The 16,291-nt window shown below is 40.1% G+C and overlaps 1 protein-coding gene across 1 annotated transcript in view; it reads left to right on the top strand.

Moving 5' to 3' along the window:
• The window catches only part of PITPNM3 (PITPNM family member 3), a 188,635-nt gene that overhangs the window by 114,870 nt on the left and 57,474 nt on the right, over positions 1-16,291 (top strand). The window contains exons 5-6 of the mRNA XM_058164597.1: positions 6,050-6,126; positions 10,545-10,780. Of these exons, the coding sequence (XP_058020580.1) occupies positions 6,050-6,126; positions 10,545-10,780 (313 nt within the window). The remainder of the gene's footprint in view (positions 1-6,049; positions 6,127-10,544; positions 10,781-16,291) is intronic.

Here is a 16,291-nt window from a genome sequence, read left to right as displayed (position 1 = left end):
GTGCCTCAGGGGTCGATTCTCTCGCCTACCCTGTTCAACATCTATATGAAGCCGCTGGGTGAGGTCATCAGTGGTTTCGGGGTGAGTTATCATCTGTACGCTGATGATACTCAGCTGTACTTCTCCACCCCGGACCACCCCAACGAAGCGGTCGAAGTGCTGTCCCGGTGCCTGGAAGCCGTACGGGTCTGGATGGGGAGAAACAGACTCAGGCTCAATCCCTCCAAGACGGAGTGGCTGTGGATGCCGGCACCCCGGTACAGTCGGCTGCAGCCGCAGCTGATTGTTGGGGGCGAGTTAGTGGCCCCAAAGGAGGTGGTTCGCAACTTGGGTGTCCTCCTGGATGGACGTCTGTCCTTTGATGAACATCTGGCGGCCGTCTCCAGGAGGGCTTTCTACCAAGTTCGCTTGGTTCGCCTTCCTTGACTGGGATGCCTTATGCACAGTCACTCACGCTCTGGTCACGTCTCGGTCGGATTACTGCAATGCTCTCTACATGGGGCTGCCCTTGAGGTGCACCCGGAGGCCACAGTTGGTCCAGAATGCGGCTGCGCGAGTAGTAACGGGAGCCGCTCGCGGCTCCCATGTAACACCACTGCTGCGTAGTCTGCACTGGCTTCCTGTGGTCTTTCGGGTGTGCTTCAAGATTTTGGTTACCACCTTCAAAGCGCTCCATGGCTTAGGACCCGGGTACTTACGAGACCGCCTGCTGTTACCCTATGCCTCCCACCGACCCGTACGCTCTCACAGAGAAGGTCTCCTCAGGGTGCCGTCCGCCAAACAGTGTCGGCTGGTGGCCCCCAGGAGTAGGGCCTTCTCTGTTGGAGCATCGAGGCTCTGGAATGAACTTCCCCCAGGCCTACGTCAAGTGCCTGATCTTCGGACTTTCCGTCGTGAGCTAAAAACATATTTATTTATTCAAGCGGGACTGGCATAATGGTTTTTATAGTTATAATCTTAAATTGGGGTTTTTATTGGGTTTTTTAAATTTTTTATAATTTTAAATTTAAACTTTTAATTATCAGCCTTTTGAAATTTGCTAGGTTTTAATTGTTGGTTTTAATTGTATATGTATTGTGTTTTATCTTTGGCTGTACACCGCCCTGAGTCCTTCAGGAGAAGGGCGGTATAAAAATTTAATAAATAAATAAAAAATAAATAAATCCCAGTGTAATCATCTATATTTTTAATTTCAATTATTTCCTTTTCAGCATTGTCTTCCTGCTTCTCTTACTTCTCATTCATATTTTCTCTTTCCTTTTTTTTACATTCTAACCAGTCCTCTGCTTCTTTATTTCCCTTAAATGCTTCTCGTACCTTTTGAAACATCTCCCTTAGTTCCTCATACTCATACTCCCAATTCTCCATGTTATCAATTTAAAGAGAAAGGATTTTTGAATGTATTATTTTAGTTATATATAGTTCAAATTCAAGTCCATATAATATCTCTTTTTTCTTTTTTCTTTCCAAATAGTGTCCAATTCAAATGTTCACTTAAATCATTGCAGTTTGAGTCTTTATTCTTTCCACTTCTTTTTGAAGTCGTGCTCCAGCTGTTTAAACAAATACTCCTCCAGTAGTCTACCAGGGTGGTCTAAGTAAACTTAATGCAATGCTTTCTTTTCACCACAAGGTGTCTCTCTCCAATTCACAAATCCCCTGGCAACAAAATATTGAATAGAATAGAATAGAATTTTTATTGGCCAAGTGTGATTGGACACACAAGGAATTTGTCTTGGTGCATATGTTCTCAGTGTACATAAAAGAAAAGATACGTTGTTAAATCAGTTGTAAATCCACAAAGATAATTACTACCTCTTCTTCAATTAAATCCTTTTGTTGTTAAAAAATTATTTTTGTTCGTTTTCTTTTTCTTATCTTATTTTTAATTTCTTCCAAGTCCAATTTTTTTTTTTTTTTTTTTTTTTATTCAAAAAGTTTTTATTAGTCAAAAAAGGTTTATACAAATACATATCAGGTATGGTAAATTTTCATTTTTCTTATCTAAAATAAGAATTTTACTCAAATTTTTTAACACATACAACAGCCATAAGGCAAGCAGGTGACACGAAGTAGCTAAGTTTGCAAATTTTAAATACGTAATAAAGAAGAGTCAAGAATAAACAGAATATCGTACAAAAGAGAATAAGGAAAACCAACACAATCCCAAATATCTTTATCACTTCCTAGTTTTGGATCTCAGAACTCTGGGTTCAGCCTGACCCAACTCCAGGGCCGCAACAGCGGCAGCCGCTCAGCCCCATGATCTATAACCTCCCTTCTTCAATTCCTGGGTCATCTGATTCCAGGAAGGCTTTGTGTTCCTCCACATAGGCCGTAGCCTCCGCAATTGTACTGATTTTTTCGTAATGCCCTCCCGGAAAATCATCAATCCTCTGGCATCAGCCATCTGAAGCCCACTCCTTCTGGTACAATTTGCTTGACAAAAATAATATTTCTTTCTTTTTCACGTACCTGTCTGGGAATCTGCCTCAGAATGGCTATCTCCCTGCCCCTGTAAATCAGTGCCCCACTCCTATGTTTTCTAAGAATTTCATCTCGTCTCTCTTCTCACAAATTTGACATGAACCTCTCTGGGAACTGCATGCGTGCATATTGCGAATTAACTCTATAAACTCGATCCACATCCCAATTCATGAAATCAACACCTCTCCCAAGAAATTCTCCCAACAATTTAGTCACAACATCTCTCAAGTCTTCTTGGTCCACTTCTTCCAAATTTTGAAACCTAAGGAAATAAGACATTTTATCCATCTGTAGTCCAAGCACAGCATTGCCTGTCGTCTCCTCTCTTTTCTGCACTGCCCGCATCTCACCCTCCAAACCTTCCACTTTCTGCTTGTTTTCTGCTGAAACTTGTTGAGTATCCTTTAAATCCTTTTGGATAGTCACAATTTCTGCTCTTATTTCATCCAATTTCTTGTCCATATTAGATAACTTTTCCAAAATTCTCTCCATCTCTCCAGCAGTTGGTCTCTGACCTTTGCCATTAAGGAAAAAAAATACAAAATCCTCAGGCAGGCACAGTATCCTTGTAATTTCCTCCGGATCCACCAGGGGGCACTCACAGGAGCAACGAGTCCAGAGTACAGTTAGTCAACCAGGAAGCCGAAGGGAAGTGATGTCATCAAAATTCTCATAGTGAAGGCGGAAGCTGGACGCCACCACTGTTCCCCAGAAGGAGGGGGGGCCTCAAACCTTCCCTCCTAAATTTCTCCATCACCTCTTCTCTCCAGAGCTCCACAAAACCGGTAATCTTCTTATTTTAAGTTCTCCTCTCTCCAGAATAACTCGTGCTCCTTCCAACCGCAGGGGAGAAAACCCCCGCACTCCGGGCACTCCACTCACGTTTACCGATATTCCCTTCCTTCTCCTCCTCAATTCTTCTCCGTGCCCTGTTCACCACCAGGCTGCTGCAGTTATAAATCAATGCCCGGTGTCACGGGCACAGCGCCCAGGCGACGACCAAAATAATGGAAGTCCAAGTTCAGACTGCATTTAGCTAAATTCATTGCTTGACTTTTGGCTGGTCATTCTTTCTAACCTACTTCTTGGCTAGTGAGGATAAAATTAAGTGAGGAAGCGCTATCCATACTACCTTGATCTCCTGGAGAAAAGACAGGATACATATTTAATGGATGAATAAACACTGTTCCATAATGTAGGCACTCATGAATAGCCAAAGAAAATCTTCCACTCAATAACTAGTAGCATTTTCCAGTTGTTGGAGTGTTGTTGTTTTTACAAGAACTCGGTTGAGGACAAGACAGAATAATTACTTTTTTAAAAAAAGTTTTTTATTTTATAAACTAACAAACATTTAGTACATCAGTCATTCCTTCCGTGTGACATCTCAGTGTTTTCTTCATGGCTCCATCTTTTTATTGTTTCTTCTTTCTTCACTTCAGTTTAAAACATTACCATTTTTCCACAACTGCATTATTCTAATTATACCATTTTCTTACATAATTATCCATTGCTTATATATACCTTTCTTCTAACCAATGGTAGAATTTATCCCATATCTTAAAATATTCTGAATCCTCTCTTTCTTTAATCATCAAGGTTAATCTATTCATTTCTGCACAATCTAAAAATGTTCTAATGATTTCTCCTTACAGGGGTATTTTCTCTGCTTTCCAATTTTGTGCAAAAACAATTCTTGCTGCTATTATTACATGTCTAATCAAACAGATATTTTCTTTACTGATTTCTCTGATAGAATCTCCAGTAAGAAACAACTCCGGTTTTAAGTCAATGCGTTGTTGGGTCATTTCTTCTAACCAACCCTTTATTTTCTCCCAATAAGACAGAATAATTACTGTTGACTGGAAATGGGTGCCCTTGAAGTACAGTCAATTCACTGGCTGAGGTGTCAGAATTACAAAACCATGGCTGTTTAGATCTTGGCTGAAGATTCATATCAACAACGCAGCAATCCGGTTCACAGCTGTCAGTAATTGGGATATTAAAAGCAAAAGATAATATTCCTCTTCTTTTGTCTTTCAGGGAAGGTTGTTGAAAACTGTACTTGGTATGCAGTTGATGTGAACTCTGAAGAAAGCAGATTATCTGTACTGAGTTCAGTTTCAGGATGGAATTTAGTATGGAGACAGACCTGGTTAAGATTGTAGATTATCTGTGGTAGGATGGAGATGGCGCATCCATCCTTGTGCTCCTTGATTTCTCAGCAGCTTTAGATACTGTTAACTATAATATCCTTTGGTTCTAGAGGTTGGGGTACCATTTTATGGTAGGGGTACTATTTTATGATAGTTCTTTTATTTCCTTGGGACTCAACCAATGTTGGTTGAGGAGAGGTTGCTCCTTAGGTCCTTCCTTTGTGGGATGCCGCAGATCACAACTCTCTGTTCTATTTTATTCAACATCTACATGAACTAAGTAAGGTCATAAATTGGTCGTAAATTGAACTGGTGACAACTGATGCTTTCAGATGATTGTGAAGAAAGGTGGTTAAACAGTCAAAGCAAGGGAAGTCCAAGTTCAGACTGCATTTAGCTAAATTCATTGCTTGACTTTTGGCTGGTCATTCTTTCTAACCTACTTCTTGGCTAGTGAGGATAAAATTAAGTGAGGAAGCGCTATCCATACTACCTTGATCTCCTGGAGAAAAGACAGGATACATATTTAATGGATGAATAAACACTGTTCCATAATGTAGGCACTCATGAATAGCCAAAGAAAATCTTCCACTCAATAACTAGTAGCATTTTCCAGTTGTTGGAGTGTTGTTGTTTTTACAAGAACTCGGTTGAGGACAAGACAGAATAATTACTTTTTTTAAAAAAGTTTTTTATTTTATAAACTAACAAACATTTAGTACATCAGTCATTCCTTCCGTGTGACATCTCGGTGTTTTCTTCATGGCTCCATCTTTTTATTGTTTCTTCTTTCTTCACTTCAGTTTAAAACATTACCATTTTTCCACAACTGCATTATTCTAATTATACCATTTTCTTACATAATTATCCATTGCTTATATATACCTTTCTTCTAACCAATGGTAGAATTTATCCCATATCTTAAAATATTCTGAATCCTCTCTTTCTTTAATCATCAAGGTTAATCTATTCATTTCTGCACAATCTAAAAATGTTCTAATGATTTCTCCTTACAGGGGTATTTTCTCTGCTTTCCAATTTTGTGCAAAAACAATTCTTGCTGCTATTATTACATGTCTAATCAAACAGATATTTTCTTTACTGATTTTCTCTGATAGAATCTCCAGTAAGAAACAACTCCGGTTTTAAGTCAATGCGTTGTTGGGTCATTTCTTCTAACCAACCCTTTATTTTCTCCCAATAAGACAGAATAATTACTGTTGACTGGAAATGGGTGCCCTTGAAGTACAGTCAATTCACTGGCTGAGGTGTCAGAATTACAAAACCATGGCTGTTTAGATCTTGGCTGAAGATTCATATCAACAACGCAGCAATCCGTTTCACAGCTGTCAGTAATTGGGATATTAAAAGCAAAAAGATAATATTCCTCTTCTTTTGTCTTTCAGGGGAGTTGTACAGAGCCTCTCTGAGGAAACATCGCTATCCTGCACAGGGTAGCATTGAAATCCATGAGGACACTGAGGTGATGCTTGGATACCTGCAACATGCTTCAGGCAGCTTCTGCATCTACAGCAGGGGTGTTCGACTTAGGGCAACTTTTAAGACTTGTGGACTTCAACTCCCATAATATCGGCTGGGGGTTTCTAGTAAATTGAAATCCACAGGTCTTACAGTTGCTAAAGTTGGACACCACTGATCTATAGCAATACAGTACTCAGATTTTTAGAATATTTCTTTTAATCATCATATTTTTGTACCTCCCATCTCACTTAAGTGACTCTTAGGATTTTGCTACAAATATGCTCCAAAATGTCAGATGTTATAATGCATCAGGGGGAAAATCTTTTGATTCTTAGCAGTCAAAACAGACTTTGACTCCAAAATTACCTTTGCTGGGCTGTTATTTAGCTAACTACTGTAAATCGCAACCTTCATCCATATTTTGGGATTTGATTCTGTTATTGAGAAAGCAGAGTAGAGAGACATCCACGGCTTTGCTATTTTTAATTTTAAACATTTTATTTATTTATCAATCAATCATACTGATATAATCATCCATCCCATAAAAATGTGATTCTAAGAAGCACAGAATAAAAATGTTAATGATGGTTTCAATTTATCTTTTAATCTGCAGACTTGAGCTTTTTCTAATATGGCAAAATGCACTAGAAAATAATAAATTACTCTCTGCAGTGATCGTATTTTCCACCCTCTACTTTCTCTTGGGTGAGAGTCTGTGGATAATTTAGGACAGGGGTCCCCAACCCCCAGTGCATGGACCAGCAACAGGCCACACAAACAAGCGAAGCCCCATCTGCAGAATGCAGGCAGCACACAAGACCACACAGCCTCCGGTCTGCGGAAAATCTTTCTCCATGAAATCAGTCTCTGGTGCCCAAAACTTTGGGGGCCATTGATCTAGGACTACTGATTCCTGATATATGATGACTTTCTACCGCCGTACCATAGAGAATATTTTAATTTACTGCACCTGTGTATGGTTTGCCAGTTGCACAGTGGCAGATGGGACAGCACTCCAAAGGGTTAACATAATTGTCCAAAAGATCATTTATTTATTTATTTATTTATTTTGTCACAACATCATACAAAAAGATTATATAGTATATACACATATAAACATATATAGGAAGAAGAGAAGAAAAACAATAGGACAGGAACGGTAGGCACGTTTGTGCGCTTATGCACGCCCCTTATGGTCCTCTTAGGAATGGGGTGAGGTCAATAGTAGAAAGTTTTTGGTTAAAGCTGTTAGGATTATGGGAAGAGACCACAGAGTCAGGTAAAGTATTCCAAGCACTGATGATTCTGTTGCAGAAGTCGTATTTTCTGCAATCTAGATTAAAGCGGTTTACATTAAGTTTAAATCTATTGGTTGCCCTTGTATTATTGCAATTAAAGCTGAAGTAGTCTTTGACAGGAAGGACATTACAATAGATGATTCTGTGAGTTAAACTTAGGTCTTGTCAAGGCGACGGAGTTCCAAGTTTTCTAAGCCTAGGATTTCAAGTCTGGTGGGATAAGGTATTTTGTTGTTTTCAGAGGAATGGAGAACTCTTCTTGTAAAATATTTCTGGACACGTTCAATTGTATTGATGTCAGAGATGTGGTGAGGGTTCCAAACAGGTGAGCTGTATTCTAGAATTGGTCTAGCAAATGTTTTATATGCTCTGGTTAGTAGTGTGGTGTTTTGGAAAAGAAGCTACAAAATTAGGTTTACAACTCTTAGAGCTTTTTTGCTATGTAGTTGCAGTGGGCTTTGGCACTTAGATCATTTGACATGAAAACTCCAAGGTCTTTAACGGATGGGGTCGTCTGTAAGGTAATGTCCATCTAGTATGTACTTAGTTTTAGAGTTCTTTTTCCTATATGTAAGACTGAGCATTTGCTGGTTGAAATTTGGAGCTGCCAATTTTAGACCAAGCGGTTAGATGGTCAAGGTCGTTTTGAATGATAGAAGTGTTGTCTGTGGTGTTAAATAGTTTGACATCGTCAGCAAAGAGAACACAATTACTTGAGATATGGTCACAAAGATCATTAATGTATAGAATAAAGAGTGTTGGTCCAAGGACGCTGCCTTGAGGAACGCCACTCTTGACAGGAACAGGATTTGATAAAGCATTGCCAATTTTGACCACTTGTTGTCTGTTAGACAGAAAAGCAGATATCCATTTGTGGAGGGGTCCTGAGATGCCATAGGATGTTAGTTTAAGGAGAAGTTTATCGTGTACTACTGAGTCAAAAGCTTTGCAGAAGTCTATGTAGATTGCATCTATTGATTTGCCTTGATCTAGATTTGAAGTCCATATGTTTTTGCAGTGGAGAAGTTGTAAGTTACATGATAACTTTTTCCTGAAACCAAATTGTTTGTTGGAGAGTAGGTTGTTAGTTTCTAAGTGTGAGGTAATGGATTGATTGATGATAGATTCCATGACTTTGCAGGTGACGCAGCAAAGGGAGATCGGTCTGTAGTTTTCGACTAAGCTGGGGTCTCCTTTTTTGAAGAGCGGGATGACTGTGGCTAGTGACCAAAGTTTGGGAAGAGAACTGGTAGTGAAAGCTTTATCAAAGATAATACTTAGGGGTTCAGCTATATTAATGGAAAGTTTTTTTAAGAAATATGCACATAGACCATCAGGTCCAATAGAAAGCGATGGTTTTAAGTTGTGAAGAGCTTTACCAACGTTGTCTTCTGTGAAATCTATATGAGTTAAATCATCATAGTCATTGCTGGTTCGTTTGTGGAATGTTGGATATGTGTTATCGGAGTTAACAAAAACTGAGCCAAAGAAAATGTTGAAGAGGTTTGCTTTGACTGTTTCGTCATTGCATTCTTTGTTGTTAGAATCTTTTAGTGGTGGGATGGATCTTGAATCTTTAAGTTTACTGTTGACAAAATTATAAAAGGCACGATTGGAATTTGTGCGTAGAAGGTTTTCTTCTTGCTTGGTGTGGTAATTTGTGCATTCAGTTTTAATTTGGTTGCATATGTTTCTGTAACGGTTTCTGAAGTTTGTAACATAGCCTTTTTTGTTTCTTTTCCAGAGGATTTTTTTTGATTGAAGCTTTTTTATTGATATGGGTAGTTTGTTTTTCTTGGACATGGTAGTCATTCGTGGTACATATAATTTAATGACTCTATTGATTTCAAGTAGGAAGATTCTATAGAGGTCATCAGCGGTTATGCAGGTTGCAAACAGATTTTGCCAGTTCAGAAGTGAAAGATCGTTGTTTATAAGGTCGTAATTGGCTTTCTTGAAGTTGTAGTTGGGAGTTCTGGTGTTATGACTAATTAAGTATGGACGATATTGAGACGAAAATCAATCATGCAGTGGTCACTGTTTGAAAAAGGTTCTTTAATTTGTATACCGTAAATTGAGTTTGGATTGTTGCAGAAGATGAGGTCAAGGCAGTTGTTGAGTCTTGTATTGTTAGTTACAAGTTGTTCAAGACCTAGGTTTGTAACAGCGTTGTATAGTGTAGTATGGATTGGGTCAGTTGAACATTCATTGGTTGTCCAGTTAATGAGAGGTAGATTTAAGTCACCAAGGAAGATAAGAGGGTATGGGCAAGAGGTAGTCCATGTTAGCATTGAGGTTAGCATATTTGCGTGGGTAATGTCATAGTCGGGGGCTCTGTAGCATAGTAAGAATCGAAGAGTAGTGTCAAGGGATAGGTCGCATACTATGGTTTCAGGAAGAGAGAGTTTATGTGCTACTTGGATATTTTTTAGATTCAGTGTCTTTTTGTAAAAGATAGCCACTCCACCACCTCTTCGGTTTTCCCGATCTGATCGATAGACTTGATATTCTTTGTTTGAGATAATGGAGTCAGGAAGGGATGAATTCAGCCATGTTTCGCAAACAAAAATGATATCAAATGTGCCACTGTTTAATAAGAGGATAAATTCAGGTAATTTGTTGACTATGCTTCTTGCATTTATCAATTTGCATTTGAGATCATTGGTTGCCTTCTCCCTCTTTGGAAGAGCTCTATAGCTCCCGCTGCCTTAAGAAAGTTCAAAACATTCTTAAAGATCCATCTCATCCTGGGCATCTTTTTTTGAACTATTACCATCTGGCAGGCGGCAAAGGACAATAAAAACAAGGACAAATAGGCTGAAAAACAGCTTCTATCCCAGAGCAATACCTATAGTGAATTCTATTGTATAGTGCAATATTAATGCAATATCAGGGGTTTTCAATTCAATTGTATAGAAGGTGAAGGCTGTGTGTTTTTGTTTTATTTTTTATGTATAATGAACACAGAAGATGGCATTTAATTTCATTGTACGAGGTGCAATGACATTAAAGTATAATACTAGTATCCGAGTTTTGCTCTTTTTCTCATGCAGTAAATGTAGCATAAAACAAGACTGCTTTCTCCTCAAATCATTTGGTTTCTTTTTCTTTCCCCCTCCAGGAAGGAAGTCAGTTGCGCAACTGCAGAACACATGTCCTGATTCTTGTCCTTCATGGGGGCAACATCCTAGATACAGGAGCAGGGGATCCCAGCAGCAAGATGGCTGATGTCAACACCTTCACCTCTGTATTTGAGAAAGTGACCCAGGCTCACTTCCCTTCCTCACTCGGCCATATTGTAATCAGACTTGTTCCTTGTCCAGCCGTCTGCTCTGAAGCCTTCTCCCTCATGGCAAAGTGAGTTCTGCTCCTTCCAGGGGTGAAATTCAAAATTTTTCTCTACCGGTTCTGTGGGCATGGCTTGGTGGGAGTGGCAGGGGAAGGATACTGCAAAATCTCCATTCCCACCCCACTCCTGGGGGAAGGATATTGCAAAATCTCCATTCCCACCCCACTTTGGGGCCAGCCAGAGGTAGTATTTGCCAGTTCTCCAAACTACTCAAAATTTCTGCTACCAGTTCTCCAGAACCTGTCAGAACCTGCTGAATTTCACCCCTGCTCTTAACTATCACATTACATATTTCAGTGAATTAGGGAATGGAATGGAATGGAATGGAATAGAATAGAATAGAATAGAATAGAATAGAATTCTTTATTGGCCAAGCGTGATTGGACACACAAGGAATTTTTCTTGGTGCATACGCTCTCAGTGTACATAAAAGAAAAGATGCATTCATCAGTAATCATAAAATACAACACTTAATGATAGTCATAGGGAACTAATAAGCAATCAAATCATATTAGGAAACAGTTAATATAAATTGTAAGGATCCCAGCAACAAGGTTACAGTCATACTGTCATAAGTGGAAGGAGATATAATATAATATAACAACAGAGTTGGAAGGGACCTTGGAGGCCTTCTAGTCCAACCCCCTGCCCAGGCAGGAAACCCAACACCATCTCAGTCAGATGGCTTTCCAACATTTTCTTAAAAATTTCCAGTGTTGGAGCATTCACAACTTCTGCAGGCAAGTTGTTCCACTTATTGATTGTTCTGTCAGGAAATTTCTCCTTAGTTCTAAGTTGCTTCTTTCCTTGATTAGTTTCCACCATTGCTTCTTGTTCTACCCTCAGGTGCTTTGGAGAACAGCCCGACTCCCTCTTCTTTGTGGCAACCCCTGAGATATTGGAACACTGCTATCATGTCTCCCCTAGTCCTTCTTTTTATTAAACTAGACATACCCAGTTCCTGCAACCGTTCTTCATATGTTTTAGCCTCCAGTCCCCTAATCATCTTTGTTGCTCTTCTCTGCACTCTTTCTAGAGTCTCAACATCTTTTTTACATCGTGGCGACCAAAACTGGATGCAATATTCCAAGTGTGGCCTTACCAAGGCATTATAAAGTGGCACTAACACTTCATGTGATCTTGATTCTATCCCTCTGTTTATGCAGCCCAGAACTGTGTTGGCTTTTTTAGCAGCTGCTGCACACTGCTGGCTCATATCTAAATGGTTATCCACTAGGACTCCAAGATCCCTCTCACAGGTACTACTATTGAGCAAGGTACCACATATACGGTACCTGTGCATTTTGTTTTTTTGGCCTAAATGTAGAACCTTACTTTTTTCACTGTTGAATTTCATTTTGTTAGATAGCGCCCAATGTTCAAGTCTGGCAAGATCTTTCTGTAACTTGAGCCTATCTTCTGGAGTGTTCTGGAGTGTTGGCTATTCCTGCCAGCTTGGTGTCCTCTGCAAATTTGATGAGTTCCCCATCTATCCCCTCGTCCAAGTTGTTGATGAAGATGTTGAAGAGTACTGGGCCTAAAACAGAGCCTTGGGGTACTCCACTGCATACTTCCCTCCATGTGGATGTAGTTCCATTGAGGACTACACGTTGAGTGCGGTTGGGTGATAGATGGGTGATAGGAATGATGAGAAGATTAATAGTAATGCAGACTTAGTAACTAGTTTGACAGTGTTGAGGGAATTATTTGTTTAGCAGAATGATGGTGTTTGGAAAAAAAATTGTTCTTGTGTCTAGTTGTTCTGGTGTGCAGTGCTTGATAGCGTTGTTTTGAGGGTAGGAGTTGAGACAGTTTATGTCTAGGATGCGAGGGGTCTGTAAATAGGCTTTCTATGATAATTTTGTGGGAAAGGAAATGAGATACACCTTTTGGTAAACTCTTCTTCCTCCATGTGCACTTACATCTGAGAAGTGGGGAATAATAGTGGCCTGCCTTGTAAACTGCTATTGTGGAAGAAGTACGAATTGTGAAGTATTGCTGGATTAGAAATGACAGGTTAATAAACAGAAGAAATAGCAATAATACTAAATAGTGACATTGTATATAAATGGGAATGTAAGAAAAGTCCTGTTTTCAGCTGTGGCCACAGGTGGCTCAGGCTGTATTGGTTGATTCTTTTTTTAGTGCCTCTGGCTTTTTGAGATTCCTACAGGGAATTTTCTCAGCACAGTTACATGTACCTCAAGCTATGAGCTGAGAGCTTGAAATAAAACATAAACCTCCAAGGCCACTGCTGAGAATAAAATTCCTGAATGCTGAGATTGGTTTAGGCAATATTTATTTTGTTCTGCGGGAAACTAGGAAAAAACCCACCTTCTTAACAAGAAGCAATGGGTGGAAACTAATCAAGGAGAGAAGCGACCTAGAACTAAGGAGAAATTTCCTGACAGTTAGAACAATGAATCAGTGGAACAACTTGGCTCCAGAGGTTGTAAATGCTCCAACACTGCAAGTTTTTAAGAAGATGTCGGATAACCATTTGTCTGAAGTGGTGTAGGGTTTCCTGTCTAGGCAGGGGGTTGGACTAGAAGACCTCCAAGGTCCCTTCCAACTCTGTTATTCTGTATTCTGTAACATGAAGCCACCGGGTAGGAGTGGTGGGGACAGTCCAGGGGATTGATATACACTGATAAATCATTTTTGGAGAAAAGTAGGAACTTAGCAAAGATTCGGTTCTGTTTCATCTGGAGTGTCACATCACCTGGGAAGAGAAGCACTGAGCTTTTCAGCCTCTTGTTCTTGAATGTTCTTTGTGCTCCCTCCCTCTCTTTAAAAATTCCATTTGCGTGCTTTTAACAAACAGCAAGAACATGGGAGAAACTTAAGGCACTGGAATAATTCTTGCAACTATACATTAATTGTATCTGATCATTTAGATATTTTAGATAGGCTCCCTTTTCCTGTGCGGTCCTGTCCCATAAAAGACACAGTTTCAATCAGGATTTTCACTTCCCCTTCAAGGGGAAAATATGGTAGCGAAGTTCTTGGAACAGGGAGAGCCAAATGCCTCTTTCTAATTGCAAAAGAATCCCTTCCATTGTCTTCTCTGGTGGTGAGAGTATTCTAACTTCAGCTCAGCAAAGGGGGTCCAAAAATCTTCGACTAATTAGTAGTTTAGATTCTTCCCTCTCCCTTTTTTCAGAGACAGAATGAGGAGCGTATATCATGGAGATGGACAACAATTGGAATTGGTACCCAGTTCTCTGAATGCCTCTCCAACTCTGTAAATCTGAACATTAAGACTATTTTTTTTTCTTCCTACTCTCGCCATGGCAAACCTGGCAAACAAAACTGTTCTGGGGATAAATGTAGCAGAGATCTCCACATATACCAACTTGTGCCCTCAAAAAAAAGGTGGATAAGTAGTACGCACTAACTAATCAGCTGCCAAAGGCTGCACATACACAATAAGCTCCCAGAAATTAACCATACAGTATGCAATAAAACCCTATAGCCATAGAAATAAAATTTATGGCCATCTTTCTGTATCCTGGATAATTGTAGACAATCTGTTTTTGGTGAGCAGATTATTAAAGTTACTTTACATGCTATAGCCGTGATGGGAAACCTATGGCACGCGTGCCACAGGTAGCACACGTAGCCATATTGGTGGGCATGCGAGCGTTGCCCTAGCTCAGCCCCGGTGGGCATGTGTATGCCGGCCAGCTGATTTTCGGGCCTTCCGGACCCACCGGAAGTTGAGAAACAGGCTTTTTCCAGCCTCTGGAGGGCCTCTGGGGGGTGGGGAGGGCCATTTTTGCCCTCCCCAGGCTCCTAGAAAGGCTCTGGAGCCCGGGAGGGTGAAAAATGGACCTACCGGGCCCACCATGCCATCGCGTGTCAAAAGCGGGGGGGTCACATGCACATGCATGGGTGGGCAGGGCGCATTAAATTATGGGTGTGGGTACACGCGTGCGATACCTCTCCATGCTCTCCCTACTTTTGGCACACAATGGCAAAAGGGTTAGCCATCACTGTGCTATAGCAAGGGCTGACCGTGTTTCCATCAAGATATTTGCTTATGTATCTATTGCCAACTTACTAATTGAACTCTATGACAGCTGAACAATGAACTCATGAGAGAAGCATGGAAATGTGTTAATTGCTCAAGGTGGAAAAAGCTAGAGGAGAGAGACTGATGGCCCCATAATGCAAGGGGCTAAGAAATAAGTCAAGAGCCCTCTCCCTATTCTTCAAAAGGAAAAAGGTCTTCTGCAGTTACGACATAAGTCTAAGATTGAAAATCAGGCTTGTCAGATGCTACATCTTTTCTATCCTGCTCTATGGAGTAGAGAGTTTGTCTCTGACAGAAAGCCACTTGAAGAGGCTAGAAGCATTTGAAATGTGGATTTACAGGCAGCTGTTACATATAGGTTGGGTTGACAAAATCAGAAGCGAGGAGGTGATATGCTGCCTGGGAAAGCCAAGGGAAATCATCAAAACCATAAAAAAGCAAAAGTTAGAATATTTTGGACATGCGATGCATCACTCAGAAAAATGCGGCATACTTCAATTAATCCTCCAAGGAAAGATTGAAGGCAAATGAGGTCCAGGCAGAAGAATAACGTCATGGCTTCAAAACCTAAGGGACTAGTTTGGACAAAACTCAACAGCACTTTTTCGTGCGGTTGTTGATAAAAATAGGATTGCCAACATTGATTGCCAACGTCCGATGACGAATATGTCACAACAAGAAGAAGAAGCCCTCTCCCTGCTGATTTTCCAGAAAGTTGACGACATAATGATTCTCAGCAGATGGAAGAAAATCTCTTGTTGATTAATTCCTTGCATGCTGAATGGCCTACAACCCAGATTTTCTGTTGTACTTGAAAATTGAAAGCCTGGTGGTTGCACGTTGTGTTCCTTTGCTGGGCAATAAATATTTCCTCCTACTTTGGTTCATATGAAAGTTCTGCTGATTAAATATATAAAATATCAGATATAATTAGAATCTTCAAAACGATCAGTGTGTTGGTTTTTGCATCAAGTAGGAAATGAATTCAGAAGCAGAATGAAAACTTTCTATTCTCCTACCTTCACTTCATTAGTTACAACAATATAATTGGCACTAAGTGAGCTGGCTCTTCTGTCAAAATATTGCTCCTTCCCTAATTGCTGTTCTCCTCTGTGTCTTTACAGACATTAATTTAGTTAAATAGCACTATAAATAATTAGATTTCATCATGTCATTCTGGAGTTCCTCTGTGTTCAGAGATTGTAAAGCGGTCAGTATTATGTTCCAGGTCAGATTGACCAGAGGACTAGAGAAAATGATGTTCTACTATCTTGAGGTGAGAGACAGCATTTATGTTCTGAAAATTATAAGGCTGAGATCAAGGAAGGCTGACATTTATCTGAAACTGAACCAAAATTGCTCTTTCTGGTTTTATCTGTTTCATTGGCACTGTCTTTCCCTTGCATTTGCCTTTCAATCTGGCTTTGTTTGCAATCATCAACATCGTGTAGTCAGATTCATTTTGCTGTTTGTCTCTGTGACA

This window comes from Ahaetulla prasina, chromosome 1, assembly GCF_028640845.1.
Source record: "Ahaetulla prasina isolate Xishuangbanna chromosome 1, ASM2864084v1, whole genome shotgun sequence".
In the NCBI taxonomy this organism is placed as follows: Eukaryota; Metazoa; Chordata; class Lepidosauria; order Squamata; family Colubridae; genus Ahaetulla; species Ahaetulla prasina.
The sequence above is the reverse complement of the archived record's forward strand: the minus strand, read 5'-3'. Positions and strand labels throughout refer to the sequence as shown.